At 42.4% G+C, this 19,495-nt stretch overlaps 1 protein-coding gene and 1 long non-coding RNA gene across 3 annotated transcripts in view; one reads left to right on the plus strand and one right to left on the minus strand.

Moving 5' to 3' along the window:
• The window catches only part of LOC125140105, a 76,321-nt gene extending 68,756 nt beyond the window's left edge, over window positions 1-7,565 (minus strand). Inside the window, exon 1 of the long non-coding RNA XR_007139340.1 lies at window positions 6,784-7,565. This is a non-coding gene — a long non-coding RNA (uncharacterized LOC125140105). The remainder of the gene's footprint in view (window positions 1-6,783) is intronic.
• nol4lb (nucleolar protein 4-like b) overlaps window positions 1-18,296 on the plus strand; it is a 94,255-nt gene extending 75,959 nt beyond the window's left edge. For both annotated transcript variants that reach the window (XM_047807621.1, XM_047807622.1), the window contains exons 6-11: window positions 8,831-9,189; window positions 10,266-10,445; window positions 10,540-10,728; window positions 11,081-11,200; window positions 12,359-12,563; window positions 12,682-18,296. In XM_047807621.1, coding sequence (XP_047663577.1) covers window positions 8,831-9,189; window positions 10,266-10,445; window positions 10,540-10,728; window positions 11,081-11,200; window positions 12,359-12,563; window positions 12,682-12,899 — 1,271 coding nt within the window. In that variant the 3' untranslated portion in view covers window positions 12,900-18,296. The remainder of the gene's footprint in view (window positions 1-8,830; window positions 9,190-10,265; window positions 10,446-10,539; window positions 10,729-11,080; window positions 11,201-12,358; window positions 12,564-12,681) is intronic.
• Window positions 18,297-19,495: the final 1,199 nt, after the last annotated feature.

Raw genomic sequence — 19,495 nt, forward strand, 5'->3', positions numbered from 1 at the left:
GTGTTCCTCCATGGTCTCTGAATATATAAGGATGTCATCGATGTATACGACCACCCAGCGGTCCAGCATGTCGCGGAACACGTCATTAATGAATGACTGGAACACCGCGGGACTGTTCGAAAGTCCGAACGGCATGACTAAATATTCATAATGGCCTGATTGGGTCGAAAAGGCGGTCTTCCATTCATCCCCCTCTCTGATCCGGATGAGGTTGTAAGCGCTGCGTAAGTCCAATTTCGTGAAGTATCGGGCCTGGCGGAGCTGTTCGAGAGCCGACGGCACGAGGGGAAGAGGATACCGGAACTTGACTGTCATGTCGTTCAGAGCCCGGTAGTCAATGCATGGGCGGAGGCCTCCATCTTTTTTCTTCACGAAGAAGAACCCGGAGGACGCCGGGGAGACAGAGGGTCGGATGAAGCCCTTCTGGAGCTCCTCCTCGATGTAGGTTTTCATGGCTGCCGTCTCTGGTTGCGACAGCGGGAAGATTCTCCCTCTGGGTGGAGTGGATCCAGGCAGAAGTTCTATGGCGCAGTCACTGGGCCGGTGCGGTGGCAGTTCGGTGGCCCGAGTCTTGCTGAAGGCCGCCGAAAGGTCTTGGTATTCCGCTGGGAGATTAGAGGTGGTGGAAGTGGAGCATACAGAGAGCGTGGTGTTGGGTCGTGGGGTTTTCGGAGGCAGTGGCTGGTGTCGGTGGCATGCTTCGCCCCAGCTTGAGATGTGCAGGTCTCTCCAGGAGATGACGGGGTTGTGAAGTTGGAGCCAGGGGAAGCCTAGGATGAGGGTGTGACGCGGGGAGCGGATGATGTGGAAAGGCAGGTATTCTTGATGGCCCTCACTGAGGGCCTGCCGTCTACCGCCTCCACTGCCAAAGGAAAAGCACATGGGATCACTGGCACGTTATAGGCTTGCGCAAACTCCCTTGACATGAAATTGCCCGCGGCGCCGGAGTCGATTAGAGCAGACAGATTAATCATTTTCCCCCGTATTTCAACTTGTACTACCGCGCAGTTCGAAGATTGAGGAATGAGCGGGTCAGGACTCACCGATGTGTTCCGTCTGCCGGGCGGCTTGTTGGGGCAGGCGGCCAGTCTGTGACCGGCTTCTCCGCAGTAGAGGCAGAGTTGGAAGCGGAAGCGTCTTGCTCTCTCCTCAGGCGTGAGGTGCGTGGCGTCGAGCTGCATGGGCTCGGGGTCCGCCGGTCGGGCTGTGCGAAGTGTCTCGCGCGCGTGTCGGGCGGTGTGCGTAGGAGGTCGACGTGTCCGCATCAAATTGTCAATGCGGATGGACAGGTCAATGAACTCCGTCAAATCTCTCCCTTCATCACGGCAGGCGAGCTCGGCTTGTAGACCCGGATGCAGCCCTTTGCGGTAGATCACCTTTAGGGGTCGCTCCTCCCAACCTGTCTCGGCGGCGAGCGTACGGAATGTCAGCGCGTACTCAGCGGCGGGACGGTCGCCCTGAGATACGGCCAACAAACGCTCCTCTGCGCTCTCACCCGTGGCGGAGTGCTCGAAGACAGCGCGGAATTGGGAGAGGAAGTGTTCAAACGTGGGGAAGGCGGAGCCATCCTCTTGCCAAACCGCCGTGGCCCACTCCAGCGCTTTCCCGGTGAGGAGCGTGCACACAAACGCTACGCGGCTAGCGGCGGTCGGATACAGGGACGGTTGTTGCGCCACAAATAGCTGACATTGCATTAAGAAACCTCCGCATTTTCCAGGATCTCCGTTAAACTTTTCCGGAAACGCGAGCCGCGGGCTGGTGACAGCTGGGGTCGCGATTGGATCGGCCGGCGGGCGGGGCGCCGGTGCCGGAGGGTTCGGAGCCGCAGCGGAGCCTCGCAGACCTTGTAACGCCGCAGCGAGCTCTCCGATGAGCGAGGTAAGTCGCGTTAGTTGTTGGTGGTGTCCGGCGAGCTGCTGGGCTTGAGCGGAGAGCTGGGTGGCAAGCTGAGAGACGGCTGCTGGATCGCTTGGTGGCGAAGTCTTCTGTAATGATGAGTCGTAAGACTGAGGATCCATTTGCAGCTTTAATATATAATCTCGGAAACAACAGGCAGAGTTCAGTACCGGTAAACACGACAGTGTAGGTAAGGCAAAAACGTAGTCAGAACAACAGGCAAAAGGTCAGGGCAGGCAGAAATCAGTCGTGAGGCAAAATACAGAAACAGATCAAAAACCAGAAACAGGAACAATCAGACAACGCTCAGAATGATAGCCGTAGCAAATCAAGACTTCGCAATGGGGTCAAGTTCGTTTGCTTATTTAAGTGCGCCAGCTGATAGAGAACAGCTGGTGCACTGATTAGGCTGAGCGGGGTGTAGTGGGAAGTGTAGTCCGGGAGCGCTTAATACTCCGGAGACGATTCTCTCCGTTGTGGGTGCGGAGGTGAGGCAGGTGTGCTGATCATGACAGTTTGTTTGTTTGTTTGTTTGTTTGTTTGTTTTAATATACCAGAAGCACTCTTAAAGAAACTAGATTTTCTTTCAACATCACTAAACTGTTTATTAGACACAATGGATTATTGTTATTTGTTTATTTATGTATTTATTTATTTATTTATTTATTTATTTATTATTTATTTATTAATTTTTTATCTTTGCTATTCCTGCACTTTTTTATTACTGTGATATTTTGAGTAAGTAAAGTAAAATTCTATATTTCAGGTAATAATAATTAATAATAGTAATAATTATTATAACATAAACTATGACTAATAGTAATGAATAAAAACGAATAATGTATTAAATGAAAGGTTTAATATTCTCAGAGATCTCACTGGCCCATGTGTTTGAACAGTATTTTTAGTTCAATAGTCTCACATCTTTGTTGCACTGGTGTCAATCTAGATTGTATAAAGAAAAACTAGATTTCTGTGTACACACACACACACACACACACAAACACAGACTTTGAGAAACTGCTGTCTAGTTTCTGCACATGGCAAAGTGGACGTTAATTTATTGTCCCGTAGCTACATTAAAGAAACAATTCCCTTAATTAATGCTCGGCTTTAATCTGTACTGTTAGTTTCAATCAATGTACTCTGACCAGACTACAATGAAACCATTGATTTATACCGCTTACAGTATTATACACAACTGCTGTCCCAGATTAAATCATATTGATTAAATGAGTTTAGACAGCATGACATTTGATATAGAGTTCCTTCTTAAATTAAAGCGTTGTTATTCCAAATACCGTCGGAATAAATTACCACGGTGTTATTTCTTTTTATCTAATCAGAAGAAAGCAGGGATCAGTGGTTTAATAAGCGTATTGTGATTTACTGTACGGTTAACTGAAAGCATGCGGCTGTGAGAGAGGTGCTCGTCTGATCTGAATGTGAAGCAGGAGGATTACTTTTGTTTGCTTTGCAAAATACAATATTTCAATTTTGTTGCAGCTGCGTGTGTGTCTGTGTTTGTGGGGGACGTGTTGTATGGTCGTTGTGCTGGCAGCTGTTGGCTGATGCAGTATTCAGCTGTCTGCCCCACACATTGAATTATGGGTAATGCATTGATTGACTGCCTGTGGACCAACCGCACAACCTGACAACATCCTACCAGAGTCAAACAAACAACATACGGGAGAGCAAGCGGGATTCTTTGGCCGAGCATGTGTCCTTGTGCTTCTTAAACACACACCCTTTTTTTTTTGTCCTGCCCCATTGCAGTACAGACGCCATGAATCAGAGGGACATTCAGAGCAGCCGAATTGCACCGTCAGCTCTCTATCTTGTTCTCTTTTTCGATCTCTCTCTCTCATTCCCGCTCTCTCTCTTTCGATCTCTCTTTCTCTTTCTCTCACTCAGCTATAGTCATGTAACACACTCTGAAATATTTCTTTCTCAGTATACAAACAGAAACCTTGGTATCCAATCTGTTTGTCCGATATTAAAAATACAGACGTATATTAAACCTTGCCGAGGATGAAGATCTCAGTCCCCGTTACTTTTGTGTAAGCACACTGCCCGATAGAACAATAGCAATCTGTGTGAAGGGAGTGCTTTCATTTTTTTTGGGGATGAAGACGGAAGAAAGGAGTGGAGGAGGGATGATGGGGTGGGTCTCTTTTGTGTGGACAAATGAAGGTAGAGGGATGGAGAGGGAGGAGGGGAGAAAGAAGCTGCATTCCTGGAGGGGAATAAAGACTGGAGGAGAGATGAAGAGGAGAGAGTGCGTGTGTGATAAGTGCCTCCTATGTGTGCGCCGATGCAGCAGCGCTCGATGATTGACAGTATTGGCATAGTTCCTTCAGAGGACTGGGCAGATCGGAGGTCATCTGCATGAGTAATACGTACCAAATCCCTGCTTCACGGTACACCAGCATCTGTACGCACCCACACATGAGAGCTGAAGTCACACCACACACACACACACACACACACACACACACACACATCAGTGCTTTAGTGCTTCTTTTTCTGAGCCTTTCAACCAGTGTGAAAGGATTTCTGTCATCAAAACTGTACAGCCACTATAACCAGAACTCTGGACTCTAATAATTATTGTAGCTTAGTGTATGTGTGCTAATGAACAGAAGACATGCTTTATGATGGCAATCAAATCACAGCAGACTCCAAACTGTACTCAAGAAGAGCGTCTTCCTACAGTACGACTAACCTCTTAGAACAATTCACAAATAAAAGTCTGCTCTGAAAGCCGGCTAAGTGTTGGGGGGGAAGAAACCAAACACTTACAGGCAACGCTGTTATCAGTCTATAACCAACTGCAACAAAAACAAACAATGTACAACAAATAAAACCTGCTTTCCTCTGCAAGCCGACACAATCCACGGTATCTGATGTGACTAGCTAATAAGCTAGCTAACTTTATTAAGTACAGATTTAGGTGCGTTAAGTGCATGGACACAAACGTACGTGTGTGTGTGTGTGTGTGTGTGTGTGTGTGTGTGTGTGTGTGTGTGTGTGGTTCATGTTCGCTGTGTAAAGCAGGATTCCAGGAGGTTTTTCTTTTGTGATTGATGTCTATTGTATGCTATTTTGTAGCCACTTCTGAAGGCACAGTGCAGAATATACAGTGCATCTATCAAAACCTACAACACACTGCTATAGATTTGTGTCTTCACAATCACCATAATCCACTTTGCTGTTTGTTAGGAATGGTATGTTTGCAGAGTTAGTGATTTTCTCTAAACACTACTGTTTTTCTACTTAACAGCATCTCAGATTGCAGTAATTTGTGCATATGGTGTTTTTATCTAGCTAACTGTAGTATTTAGTCAGTTCCTACAGGATTCTTCTTCTTCCTCTTCCTCTTCTACCTCTAAAGCTTGTGATGGTTTTCTTTTCTTTTTTTAAGGAGGGAAATTAATTGTATTGGAAAATTTGCATGCACAGGATTCTTCTTTTAAACTCCTAGCCATGAGGATATGTATGTACATGTAATTATTTTCTATGCACTGTGTTTGGCCGAATTTGCGTGAACGTGTGTTGTGATTTCACATGACATGTCTTTGCCCAAATCTGCAGAAAACCTGAAGTAGTTTAGGAAAAATTGTGAACTCTGTCGAATATACATGTAACAGTGTTTTGCTTGATTTTGCATTCATTTCTGCAGTCACTAAATCACGAAATCCAGAAAGGATCAAATAATAATTTAAAAATATCCAGTCAGTGGAGTGAGTCTGTTCTTTTTAGTGGAAGAGGCAGAGCCAGCAGATACTGGCGTGTGGAAAATAGGTGTTTGATCCTGTTTCATGCTATTTTTTTATACATTTTTAGTCTGGTTTAACTGGTGGTACGATCAGGCAGCACGTTGAAGCCCGACAAAAGACCCAACAAAACTCCTTTCTAGTTTACGTTCTTATGCTTTTCGCACTGCAATCATCCTCACACCCCCACACAAGTCTCCAGTGCACGAAACAACTGCAGTATAGGAATAAAACGATTTCCATGGTGCTGTTATTCCCGATTGTTAAGCCGGTCTGTTGTTGTGCGCTAGTGTTGATGTGGATAGAGTCATTAACACAGCACAGAGCCTGGACAGCTAGCACATGAGGTGCCCAAGCCTGGACTAATCATTCCATCACATTAGCACACGGTAAGAATGTTTTAATGTGTATTAAATAGTATATTAAAATTTTAGGGTGTGTGTCTGTGCGTGAGACACAAGTGAAGTGCAGTGTAAAAAGGGCTCAGCTTTTTTGTTGTTTTGTATATTAATTAGAAGACTTTAAATTGACTTCTTCCTCCGTACAGTGTTTTACAATTATTGACACATTTTAAAGAGTTTACATTCACATGCCCACTTATTAAATAATCTGTGAATATTCGCCAAGTGACCGTGACCAGGGAAAACAAGGCGGCAGCGTTTTAACTGGTGACCTGCACTCCAAAGGCTGACACAGAGAGACAGATAGAGGAAAAGTGCTGGAAAATGAGAGAAATGGTGTATTCAACAAATCAGGTCTTCAGTGACTGATGCAGACGTTTCCAGCATCGAGGATGTTGCGACAAATATATATATATAAAAGATAGCAGTCTGTCACAGCTGTCATTAAAACACTCTCTTAAGACATGCCAGTGAGTCAGAGACTGTGTGTGTGTGTGTGTGTGTGTTTGTGTGCGAGAGAGAGAAAAATGAAGCGGTTGGGTTAGAGCTTGCAGGCATTTGGCCGGCCTTCCTTTCTACGCACAGCTACTCTTTACAGTCTAATAAACAGACAATTGCCTTTGCCACACTTATCCCTGTGTGTGTGTGTGTGTGTGTGTGTGTGTGTGTGTGTGTGTGTGTGTGTGTGTGTGTGTGTGTGTGTTTTCTACCTGCTCTCCTTTTGTCTAGACTTTTCAGCACCTTGTTCCACTTCAGCCACAGAATCTCTTCCTGCAGTTCTTGATTTTGTTTACTTTGTTAGTTCTTCTCTTGTCCATCTGATATCAGCACATTTTTGTTGCCTGTGCTACATCCAGTGTGTGACTCCTTGTCTTTGTTTTTCTCTCTCTCTCACTCACTAAATAATTCTTGAACCTCACCTACACTCATACTGTATATGCATGCACACACACACACACACACGCACACGCACACACACACACACACACGCGCGCATGCACACTGACCTTTATCCCTGTTTTTCTCTGTTCATTCTGCTTTTCCTCTCTCACCCTGTTCACTCTCTCTGAGCCTCGGCACTCCACCTCACCCATCCTCCATTTCTCTATCTCTGCTTGGCTGCCCACACAGCCTTCTCTGTGACATTGACCCCCGATGCTGCTCTTGTTCCCCCCTCCACACATGCTGGCTTTGTCACAGACACAGTGGTACAAGTGAGATGCAAGGCTTGTGTGCCATAAACAATCAGCAGCTATACTTTTTTTTTGTTTTTGTTTTGTTTTTTGTTACAGTTAATCTAAATGTTATGCACAACAACAAAATAACGGGCCTTATTTATCAATGTTGTATTTAACTAGTGTGTAAATGCTTTCGTAGGCCACAGTGAACTACGAATTTAACTCATTTTGATTTTTTTGATTTTTCCCACTCATGTAATGTGCGCATGCTGATGAAGGCCAGTTCATTGCCCAGCTGATTTACATGTAGTGACACCCACAAATTCACATAGAGCTAAAAATGACAATGATGACTAAACTCCAAAGAATCACAGACTAAGCGTATCGCACCCTAAAGCTTACAGCACAGTGGCTAACACTGACACACATGAACTATTCCTACTTTTATACCGCCGCGGTTCTTTTATCCTAATGGAATAGCTAGAGTTGTTTATCGTTTATTAGGTACACCTTACTAGTACTGGGTTGGACCCCATTTTGCCTTCAGAACCGCCTTAATCCTTCGTGGCAGAGATTCAACAAGGTACTGGAAACATTCCTCAGAGATTTTGATCCATATTGACCTGATAGCATCACGCGGTTGCTGCAAATTTGTTGGCTGCACATCCATGATGCGAATCTCTCGTTCCACCACATCCCAAAGGTGCTCTATTGGATTGAGATCTGGTGACAGATATGTATATGTCATTTTGCAAACTCTAGCCATGTACTTGATTGGAAGCCTATTAATCAGGGTATAGGGATGTCTTTTTTTTCTTTGTATTTACACACAGAGGATCTCGTAGGACATCAAGTAAATGTAAGCGGGTGGGTTTTTTATGAATACTGCATTTCTTTTACACTCACCTCTACATTTCTGTTTACAAAAGGTGAAAGTGTCAACAAACAGTTTCATGACACGGCATAAGACCCGACTCTCTACTGAGTGACAGCTTATAGTAGGGGTTGATACTTGTGATAAAGTGTGAGGGATTACAGGATAGTGTGAGGCATAATCTGACTGAAAAACAGTACTGACTGTGTTGAACATCTTCAGGGATATGCACACAGCGAAGGTCTCTGGAGCGTTCAGGTGGAGGTATTTAGTGTGTCAGGAAATTAGATTGTACTTGCCAGTATCCTCCCAAGCAGGAAGAACCACAGCAGGAGTAGTGTATAAGATGTCATTATGTCATTCACACCATACAGCTATACCCCCTGCATCCCACTGCGCAAACACGCGTACGCTGCTTCCTCACACCTGTACATCCTCACACATTCACAGATGTACTGAATTCAGCTGGAATGGTGGGGTGAAGCACTGCTGTACAGTGCCCTCTACAGGCAGCATCGCCACTTCTCTACTGTACTTTCAGAACAGATTATAAGAACCCATATCTGCCACAGACGTCAGTTTAAACATTGATTTTTATCCCACATTTTATTGTGCATCCTAACCAGAAAATCGTTGCTTTTTCAAAACTCTCTACATTAGCGTAATGTCAAACAGGGTTGAAACGATTGGGATCTGTTTTTGCAGATGACTCGTCCTCAGAAAGTGGGTGTGGCAACGGCATCCACAGCATGACTCCTCCGTCTATGGGCGTGGTTTCTGCGAGTGACGTTGCAGCGGCTGGACCAGTGACCGGGTCGTACAGTCAGGTGAACGGAAATAGGACAGCCGTGCCACTGGACTTCAGCACCACTTCATCATCGTCGTCGGAAGAGCAGCAACCTGTGAACCTGAGAGAGCGAATGAGTCGGGCCCTGCCCACTGCTGCAGCCATGCTAGCCACATTCAACCCAGAGCACTCAGAGGAGTTCCGCCGAAAATATCACAAACCACCGCTGGCCTCAGAGCTGCGCCTTGACCGAGACATCAGGGATTATGCCAACAAGGTCTATACACACCCACGCTAATACATACACACAGGCTTGCTTTTCTACCATTGTGAGAACCTTCCATCAGACACTTATTCATAGACCAGAGGGAAACATCAGTAAACAGAGGAAAATAGCTTTGGACTTATATTTTTTCAAATAAAAGTTCAGAATACAAATATAATTTTTGTACTGGCCATGTAAAGCGTGTGAAAACACACACACACACCTGCACATACACATGTAACATCCGTGAAGGGTTGCAGTCGTCCAGGTCATACTGAAAGTCTAGTAATGACAGTTCAGTTTTTGCAGATTTGAGGTGTAGTCTTAAAGATATTGTGTTCATCTTTTCAGGTGCTTCATGAGGATCTAAAGAAATTGCCAAACTCTCTCAAAAAATATATTCACTGTTATTGTTTAGTATATTGAGAAGCAGGGGTTCTCTGCCGGTTGTGGGTATAAAACCCACCTCTGCTGTGTGCGTGTGTGTGTGGACTTTCTCTAGGCTTTCTGGTTTTCTCCTGGAGTCCAAAGACTTGCATTGTAGGCTTTATTGGCATCTCTGAATTGACGATAGTGTGTGAATAAGGTGTATGTGCCCGCTGGTAAACAACCCCCCCCCCCCCTCTCCCCAACTCCCACCTTCTGCTTTAAGTCCCCTGGGACATAGAGTTCATGTTCTTTGTGTACCTGTGAAGGATCATAAACATTTAGAAAATGGATGGATTTGAATTTAAAACTATCAAATAAAAAAACTTGAGCGCTGGCCCTGTTGGCAGAATGCCACAGAACATGCTCTGTTTGCAGGGATTCACACTGGATTTCTTCATACAGGACTACATGTACTGTATGGCAAGCTGATATTTCCTGAATTTTTTTAGTACTTAGTTTAGAGATAGAGGCATTGAAAAAGTGCTCATGCAAATGATGAGATTTACTGTATAACGGAGGGAAAAAACTGATAAAAGTGATTCATTAACACAAACGAACATAGACAGACCTTAAGCTCTTCCCGTAAACAAATGTAGTCTACAATGGTGCACCCTTTCTTTTAAAAAACATTGCCTGAATGTGTGTCTCTGTGTGTGTAGTCTCCGCAATATGGTTCAGGAAGCTACGACTCCATAAAAATGGAGATGTGTGCCGAGGACCTGACGGTCAGTCGCTCTCAGGGTGCCGATGACGACGATGACGATCACGATGACCACGACGACAGTGATAAGATTAATGACACAGAGGGAGTGGACCCAGAGAGGCTGAAGGCATTCAATGTGTGTAAATCATGTAAGCCTTTGTACAATTTACTGAAAGTTTACTTATCTGCATCGAATTTGAACACACATCTCCTCCTGTCTCTGGGTTTAGATGTTTGTGCGTCTGTTTGTTGATGAGAACCTGGACCGCATGGTGCCCATCTCCAAGCAGCCAAAAGAGAAGATACAGGCCATTATCGAATCCTGCAGCCGCCAGTTCCCAGAGTTCCAGGAGCGTGCACGCAAGCGTATCCGCACCTACCTCAAATCCTGCCGTCGCATGAAGAAGAACGGCATGGAGGTACAATTTTATACTTATGCACATAAACGCACAACATCCTTAGGACACTTGGCTAAGAGATACAGTAATACACATACTGTACAGTAACGATCATGTCATTTGGTGTTCCTGTTGCCTGTGTACTGCAGTGAAGCATTCTGAGCAGCAGCTCTTTATATCTACCAAACACTGACCCCTTTTGGTCATTACACAGGATGCCACGGCACGTGTTTTTGTCTCTTAGCACTACCCTGATGAGGCCGGAATAAAATCGTTGTCTTTTCCTTTTTTGTTGAGCAGCAATTTGTTGCTGCATATTTGAACTTATTATTCATGTAAATGTGTGTGTGTGTGTGTGTGTTTGTGCTGTCAGACCCGGCCCACGCCGCCACACTTGACCTCAGCAATGGCAGAGAACATTTTAGCTGCTGCCTGTGAGAGCGAAACAAGAAACGCTGCCAAGAGGATGAGGATGGACGTCTACCAAACACACGTCAGTAACTGTGTGTGTGTCATGAAGGAATGTCAGATTTTTTTTAATTTATTTAAAGAGTTGTATTAAGATGCCACTTGATGTTGTGTTCGATTAAAGAAGTCACAAATATGTTGGATATTCAGAACTTGGACATGAGCTGGACTCTAGAATCAATAAATGATTCATACAGTTGGATATTGTAAAAGAAGCTATCGAACATGAACTTGTCTGTTCATGCCTTTCATTTGATCAGTTTACTTGATGCTAATATACCCAAGTGAAGGACTGGTTTGAAGCAGTACGATTCAGACAGGACTTCTTCAGAAAGCAACCCAAGTTCAGCCGCATCAGCTGTTGTTTAACATGCAGTGTGAAATCCGTCTCCATAGGAGCTGTGAGTCGATGAATGACAGCTGTCTTTCATCACAGTAACTGACGTCTTAGTCATGAAATGCATTTTGCAGATACTTCATGCTTCTGTCGATTCGAAAATAAAAGCAATGCCAAAAGTAGGGCATGTTGTATGGACAAAGTGTTGGGATGATGGAGCTGTGGCAACAACTGTGGGAGTTTGATTCCAGAAATCCTGCCAGCACGATGAGATCACCACTGTGTTGTTACTTCTCTGAAATTACAGACATCAGGATAACTACTTGCAATGTCAGTTTGTCAGTGTGGACCATTTCAATTTCTTCTCTGCATGCTGCTATGCAAAATTCATAAAAGAAATGAGAGAAATACCTGCTCACTTGAGCTGGTAAGTGTAGCATGATGTAGATGTACAGGATTTGTGAGCCTTTAGGTTCGTTTAGAAAAGTCAGAAGCACAAAGACTTTTTAATTGACTCGTAGAGGAAAACTGCCAGTAAATTGAAGAGTTCTGACTGACAGGAGAAACTCTGTCTGGTCGTTGCTGTGATGATGCAGCTTGTCTGCATCTGACACACAAGGTAGAAAGCAATAATTACTGTTTCATCCTACCATGACTGAAAGGAAGAAGAAAAACATTGACAGGCGATAGCCACCGCTCTGAGCACTCACTTGAGTGATGATAGATGAACAGGTTCAGAGTAAAAAAATTGGCTTTATTGAGATTTTTTTTTTGTGGACCTTGTTGGAGTCAAAGCGTGTATGAAAGTGATTGTGTGGCTAAAGAATGATTTTTCTTTTCCCTCAGGAGGATCAAATAGCTCTGGAGAAGGCCGTCTCTCGTGAGCCGGTGCCTCTGACCCACTCTGCGTATACTCTGGCAGCTTCTGCTTACTCCCAGGACCAGCTTTATATCAACGGAGGCCTTGGTTACAGCTACCGTGCTTTCACTGGCCTGGCGAGCAGCATGCAGCACCCGGTCTCTCTCACTACCCCTGCTGCCCAGACCAACGGTGAGAAGGAGACCACAACAAATTTTTCTTTTCTTTTCTCTCCTTTAAGGAATGTTACCTAAATTTTAATATTTCATCAGCTCCTCTTTTTGGACACTTTGTCGTTCTCTTTTTGTAGGACCCACCGACTTGAGTATGAAGTCTCTGGCTTCAAACTCCTCTACGTCAAGCACCAATAGTCTTGGGCGAAGCGGAGGAGGAGGAGGGACCTCTGCTCAGCTCAGTCATACAGAAGTGACAGCAGTGCGTCAGCTGATCGCCGGCTACCGCGAATCAGCGGCCTTCTTACTCCGCTCGGCCGACGAGCTGGAGAACCTCATACTACAACAGAACTGACCTGTACACTCTCCCGCTCTTCTCATCTCCACTCTCTATCTCTCTCAGCCTGCCTTTATCTTTAACTCTCGCTCCATCACCTCAGGTCTCTATTTGTTAGTATCGCTCTCTTCACGTCATCGTCTTCATCCTCACAGGCGCACACAGGTGAAGCTATCAGGAGAGATGACGAAGCATCGATCAGTACGCCGTCACATTCAGATCGCCGGCAAAGAGAAACAAAGAAAGGGGGCTGACGAAGACAGGAGTATGCTGCAGCGCTTTGTCGAAAAGAACACCACACTGTTCCTGTGGGTGGCTGTGAATCATACACCTCTCCACCTCCATGCCCTTAAGCCCATTTTCTAAAACAGCTCCTTTAAATTTTTTTTTTTTTTTTTTTTTTAAACCTCTTACTTTCCAGGGCCATTCATTTGCTGATTGTTCCCCCCCCCCCCTCACCTCAACATCTACTTTTCACCAGGAGGCATTACGTAGTGCCTGTACTCCTGATTCTTAATAAACGAAGACGCTTTTGAGTCGAACTGAAGGAAGATAACCTGAAAAAAGTGGAAGTTTGACAAAAACAGTAAAAAAAATAATAAACAAATAAATAAATAACAGAACGAAAAAGAAACAAACAAGACCTTTACATTCGCTGTACATAAACGCTCTCTGTTCTAAAGCACTTTTTTTTCCCACTCGATCTGACCTCTCCTCCCCAACAATGCTTTTGCTGTAGGGAGAAAATTGTGTAAGTTATGCATACAAAATACAGGTGGAGCTCACCTGGAAATACCTCAGCCTGTCCAAATCCTCTGTGTCCCAGTTTGTTTTCTGTCTGAAGGGAGCGGGATCCCTCCTTCTACTACCAGTACCTTATGTGTCCAGTGCCTCTCCAGGATCTAAAAGAGGGCATGCATATGGGACATGAGCTTGGTTTGTTTTTTTGTTTTTGTAGTTATTTATTTTATTTTATTTTTTTGCTTCTGTAATGTAATGTACATAATCCATCAGAAAGTATTGATTACAGAATTACACTGAAATGAAGTACACTGGAACTGGAGGATTTAAATGTAATGAAGTGTTTTGATCAGGTAAAGATCTCTGCTTTAATGATCAGGTCTTTTAAGGCCTCTCAAAGCATTCCGACTGTGGATACCAACTCTATACTTCACTACCTTTCTGTTTGTTTTTCTGTTGTTTTCTTATGCCAATTATTTTCATGCCATGCTTCTAAAAGTCATCTCTTCTGGAGCAATGGAGGGAGAGTGCTGAAGGGATGGAGGAAGGATTGGCTGGTTAGTTTTTTTTTTTTTTTCTCAAATCTGTTGACTTTTTTCCTCAAAGGCCATTAATTCCACTCTGCTGCTAAGGACTTGGACTTTTACGCCACAGACCTGAAACCTCAAGCCTCCTGCACAACCAGAGCACCTCAACCTGGGAAAAAAAAAGACCAACAAAAAACGCAAAAAAAAAAAAAAAAAGAAAGAGATAGAAATGGTCCTGAGACAGTCAATGGAAGAAAGGTTCTTAATTGGAATGCTTAGAAAGAGAAAATACTGCCATACTAGTTTCTTGCATTTACAGCTTGTCAGCGACATGTTCTAATCATTGAGGGTTGCGTTCGCTTTGCAGCTTTGTTTTTGTTTATCTTCAACTTTAAGCGCTTGGTGCTTATTTCCCGAGATCGGTAGAGATCTGCTTCTCTACCAGTGGCACGAAAGCTTTCACATGCTCACTCACACCTAACTTTTAAATGCGCACACACTCTCACGTGCGAAGTCTCTGCGGAACTGGCTCTATCGAGGGAGAGAAGAGAAAATGCAAGTTCTGTTTTAGTTCGTGAGGTAGGCTCGCGTAGGGGCTGACTGACGGGTGCTGTCACTGTAATTTGCTCCTCTTTGCACACTGAGGCAGTGCTGCTCCACGGCTGTGGAGCTCGGCGTCAAGCTCGATGTTATACTGCTAGCGAGGAGCAAGAGGAAGATTATTGCAATGCAAAAGATAATCAAAAGCGTTCCTGGTCCTAAAAAAGAGAGTTGGATGCGTACAGACTACCAAGACCTGGAATGAGTCACAAGCACTGAACTGAATTTCTATCATCTATTCTTTAGTGAGATTTTTTCTAAAATAGTGGGATTTCTAAAATAACAGTGATGTAAAAATAGTCCTTCATTTAAGCGTGTGTGTAGGATCTCCAAGTTTTACATTGTGCTTTCTACCTACATGTAATCATTGCAAATATGTCGTTGTAGTAACACGATATCCAGCTGGCTCGGACCACTAGATATACAGGAGAAATTCTGCATGTCTCACGTTCTGTAGGCTAGTCTGGGTGGACCTGCCCGTTTTTAACTCTCTCTCAATGATTGGTAGTGATAAGGATGAGGAAATATGCAAAATGACCAGTCCTCTCCTCACTGTGCTCTTGTCTTACTGTGGCAGCTTGGTTTTCAGTTATCGCCATGTTTAAAGGATCCATCCTTCTCGCTCTTTTCGGAGTGATGCTTTAATAGGCTCACTTTTGTTCCTCTCGTTTGTTTCCTTTTTTTTTTTTTTCTTTGAATCCAAAAAGCCTTGTGCTGCAGTTCACCATTTTGGTTTAATGTTGATGTTCCTGTTTAAAACATTCTCTGTGGTGATCTAGATAAGAAGACGACCTGCTCATGAGTCATGTTTAATAATGTTTGTGGGTTTACTTTTAATATTACACTTACAATTTTCTCTCTCCTTTATCTGCTCAGTCCTTATGTGAAAGCACTAGAGACTGCTATAAAGGCCGGGTACTAAGACCAAGATCTTGCTCTGCGGTCTTTGTGTCCATCTAACCCTATTTTTGCTTGAAATGATGGGATATGGGGAATGGAGGGATGGGTCCTGCTGCTTGTTAAAAATCACTCAAACACTGCTGAATTCCGACTAACCCTCACGCGCCACTAAGCTCCACATCAGTTGCTTGTAATTTGAGATTGTGACCGTTCTGTTTGTAAGGCATTGGACTGCTAACGTTTTTGGAAAGGTTGCGAGATTTATTAAGAGAAATCAAAGGCACGCTCATTCACTCATCTGGAAATTTCGCTCCCACCAGCTGCCTCATGGACGGCAACTTTATGGATACAAACTGTAAAAACAAGGCAAACGACAATCTTGGGAAAAGGTGGGATTAGTCCAGTTAGATTTCCCTTCTCCGTGTGCGGCTATTGTTTACAGTGCGTATGGGAGAATGCGGCGATTCAGCCATAATCTGAGCATCTCTGACATCTTGGACGCCTGGCCCTTCTCACTACATGTGGAGGACTCCTAGTGGCCCACTGTCAACAACACCTTATGATTTCTATTTTTATTAGAATTGTCATGGTTGAAGTTATTATTTTTTTTAAATTCTTTTTTATATTACAAAAAAGTGGTCTTTCTACAACTGTTTTGTACAACACCATCACAAGTGAAGTTTTGTCTATACATTCCAATGAAGGATGTCAATACATGAAGCAGTCAAGTGGACCCAGGTCACAGAGCATGTACGAAGGACAGCCCACCGAAGTGCTCTATACTACTTATACATATTTATATTTAAAAATAAAATCCCAATCAGAAAAACTAGCATCTTTCAGACAAAACAACAAGTGTGCACTATGATGTACATGTACAAGGTGATATTGGGTTATCTGGTGCGGCTTCGTTCGCTTGTGACCAAAGTGCATGTAGTTTGAAAATAAGTTGCTGACTGCACTGGTGATGATAAGGGTTTTTTTTTTCTTTTTTTTCATGTTGGTACATTTTCATATAAATAGTATTACAACCCCAACTGTATACCTCATACTACTGTATTCATATTAGCCAACATGCTTTTAAAACACATGGGTCAGTTTCAGTTTTTTGTTTTCCTCCCTGAGATTTCACTTTGCCTTCAAGGAGTTGAGTTTATTGTGATTAGCACTTTGTTCGTTCAGCTATACTGGATGTCCATTGTGAGAACATATTTAACTCCCAATCTGCATATTTATGATGCCAATGTGCTACAGTATGTAGCCTCCAGGGCCTACAAGCTTTGTTTTAATTTCATAGCTGGAATTTGGTGTGCGCGCACACGCACAAGAAGGTCTTATTTGATCTGTCTACATGTCATGTTACCTCTTCAAGGGACATTGACATCATCTTGGCTTGTACAGTGTAAACACACACCCTCACACATACAGAGTGCGCTTTAGTTCAGACTGTGTACTTTGGTTACATTAACTGCTGAACTACACACATTACAGCTGGCCAGTTTGGGCCTGATGTAAAGCTCGGCAAAAATGTGAGAAGGAAATGTTTTTTTGTTTTTTTTTTCCTACTGCAGTGGTGTACATACAGTCAAATCATCTCATTTTTTCTCTGCAGTCTGTCTATAATTTTTTGGTGCTTTACATTTCTGTTCGCTTTGTTCTGTTCTTTCAGGAGCTTCAAAATTTAGCTCTGCTTTGGAGATGTATCTTTATACCAATAGGAAATGCTCTCTCTCTCTTTCTCTCTCTCTCTCTCTCTCTCTCTCTCTCTCTCTCTCACCTTCATTTTGGACTCAGTGGAAGTGTGATGTTTACATGTACAGATTTTTGAAATTCTCACCCCCCTCTTGTTTTTTCATTGTTTTTGTTTGAAAGCAGATTTTGTCCTTCCTGCTTTCATACAATGCTTAATCCGATTTTTCATTTATTGAATGGAAATGAAAATGTATCTGATAAAGGTTTGTGTTCATTTCAGCAGCGCTTCTAAACGTGAGTCCTGTTTCTGCTTCGCCTCTGATCCTGCTTTCAAACTGCTGACATCAGGAAGACAAACTGAAAGCTCGCCGTAAAACGACCCCTGCGTTCTGACTGCAAGCCAGTACACGCCAGTCCATTTCTTTGTAATTAAAAGCCATTTCCATGCCCTTCACTGGGCTCACAAGTATTAAATTACAAAAACAGACTCTAAACCTCAGGTAAATGACTACTATTTATGTAATTGTCTTACTGGCAGCCCATTTCCCTCTTTAATACCACATAAATTATATTAAATAATTCTTCTTTTTTTTTAATATTTATTATTCTGTATAACAGCTGAGATCTTTTTTCAGTACATGTGGCTAAATATTAAAATTCTTTTGAAAAGTGACATATATATGTGAAGCTGAAAGATGAAAAAAAAATCAATTTCTGTTTGTTTAATAAGAAACAGCATGGGTGACTCCTAACATATCACTTTGATTAAAGAAAACCAATGATTTAAAATGATGCTTTCTCCAAGTGGGTTGTCACTACTGAGGTAAAAAAAACAAAAACAAAAAAAATGTCATCAAACATGACATTGTGACTTTTATTTGTGTTTTTTTTTTTTTCTCCCAAGCTGTTTGTCTGAAAGCTAAATATGCTAATAAAATTGTGTGCTATATATCCAGCTGCCCGTGAACGTTTGATTTGTTGAGCAGGGCAGGTGCTGAAGGAAGTCGCTGCTGTCCCACAATCATAAAACACTCCTCTAGGGTCAAAGGGCAGGCTGATATAAAACACATCATGTTCTCTGTTACTTTAGGCTATTTTCAAAATACACTGGACAATTCTATGGTCCACAATTAGTCTAAAAATTGGCAGTAATGTAGCAGTAGTAATAATTTGCGTTTTAATTGGTGATTGCTGATCAGTGAGTCCGATTTTACCCAGACATTATAAAGCAGACCGTTTCTCAGGACGTAACTATCAATTTAATTCAATTGAAATTTATTTGTACAGCACTTTTAATAAGGGAGGTTGCCTCAAAGCAGCATTACGGAATATAAGAAACATATATATATATATATATATATATATATATATATATATATATATATATATATATATATTACACAAACATTAATATAATACAAAAATTCAAGATTAATCCTTCCTAATAATACTAATTAAAATGTATTCACAATATTTTCTAAAATATATTTAACAAAATAAGTTTCCTGAAAATTGGAAATGCCAATTTTTGGATTACATTTGTGTGTCCAACTATAGCGAAAATTATACAACATCCCACCAAAGATGAGAATATCTCCAGTTGATTGACATCTAAAGTTTTTTTTATTGTCTCTTGAAATGTAAAACCTTACATCAAGAATCTACCAAGAAATTCTCTTCTGATTTTTTGAAGATAAAGATTATAAAATGTATTTAAGATGAAGGTATTTTCAACACACCTGTCTGTAGGATGGAACTTCGTCCAAGTGCACACATCTCCAAATGAATATTCCCAGCTGTAACCTTCTTATATGAGCTGAGCAGTTCGGTAATCAAAGTTAAGCTGTATGTAGGCTCTGTTCAACTGACTAGATAAAATTTTATTATTAGTGAATCAACATTCATTTTTACGCTAAATTTGTAGGTTCACTTTCTTCTCTCTATGTTGCCCTCATAAATTGCCTTGTACACTTATGTACAATGATAGGATGTAGTCATTTATTCATTTATACATATATGACATGTAAAAAGGGGAAAATCCTTTGCAAAAAAAGTTAAATATTTTTTCAAGGAGATTCTTGATTCTGATACATCTGCATAATAATAATCATAATAATAATAATAATAATAATAATAATAATAATAAGATGAATA

The sequence above is a fragment of the Tachysurus fulvidraco genome, chromosome 23, assembly GCF_022655615.1.
Source record: "Tachysurus fulvidraco isolate hzauxx_2018 chromosome 23, HZAU_PFXX_2.0, whole genome shotgun sequence".
In the NCBI taxonomy this organism is placed as follows: Eukaryota; Metazoa; Chordata; class Actinopteri; order Siluriformes; family Bagridae; genus Tachysurus; species Tachysurus fulvidraco.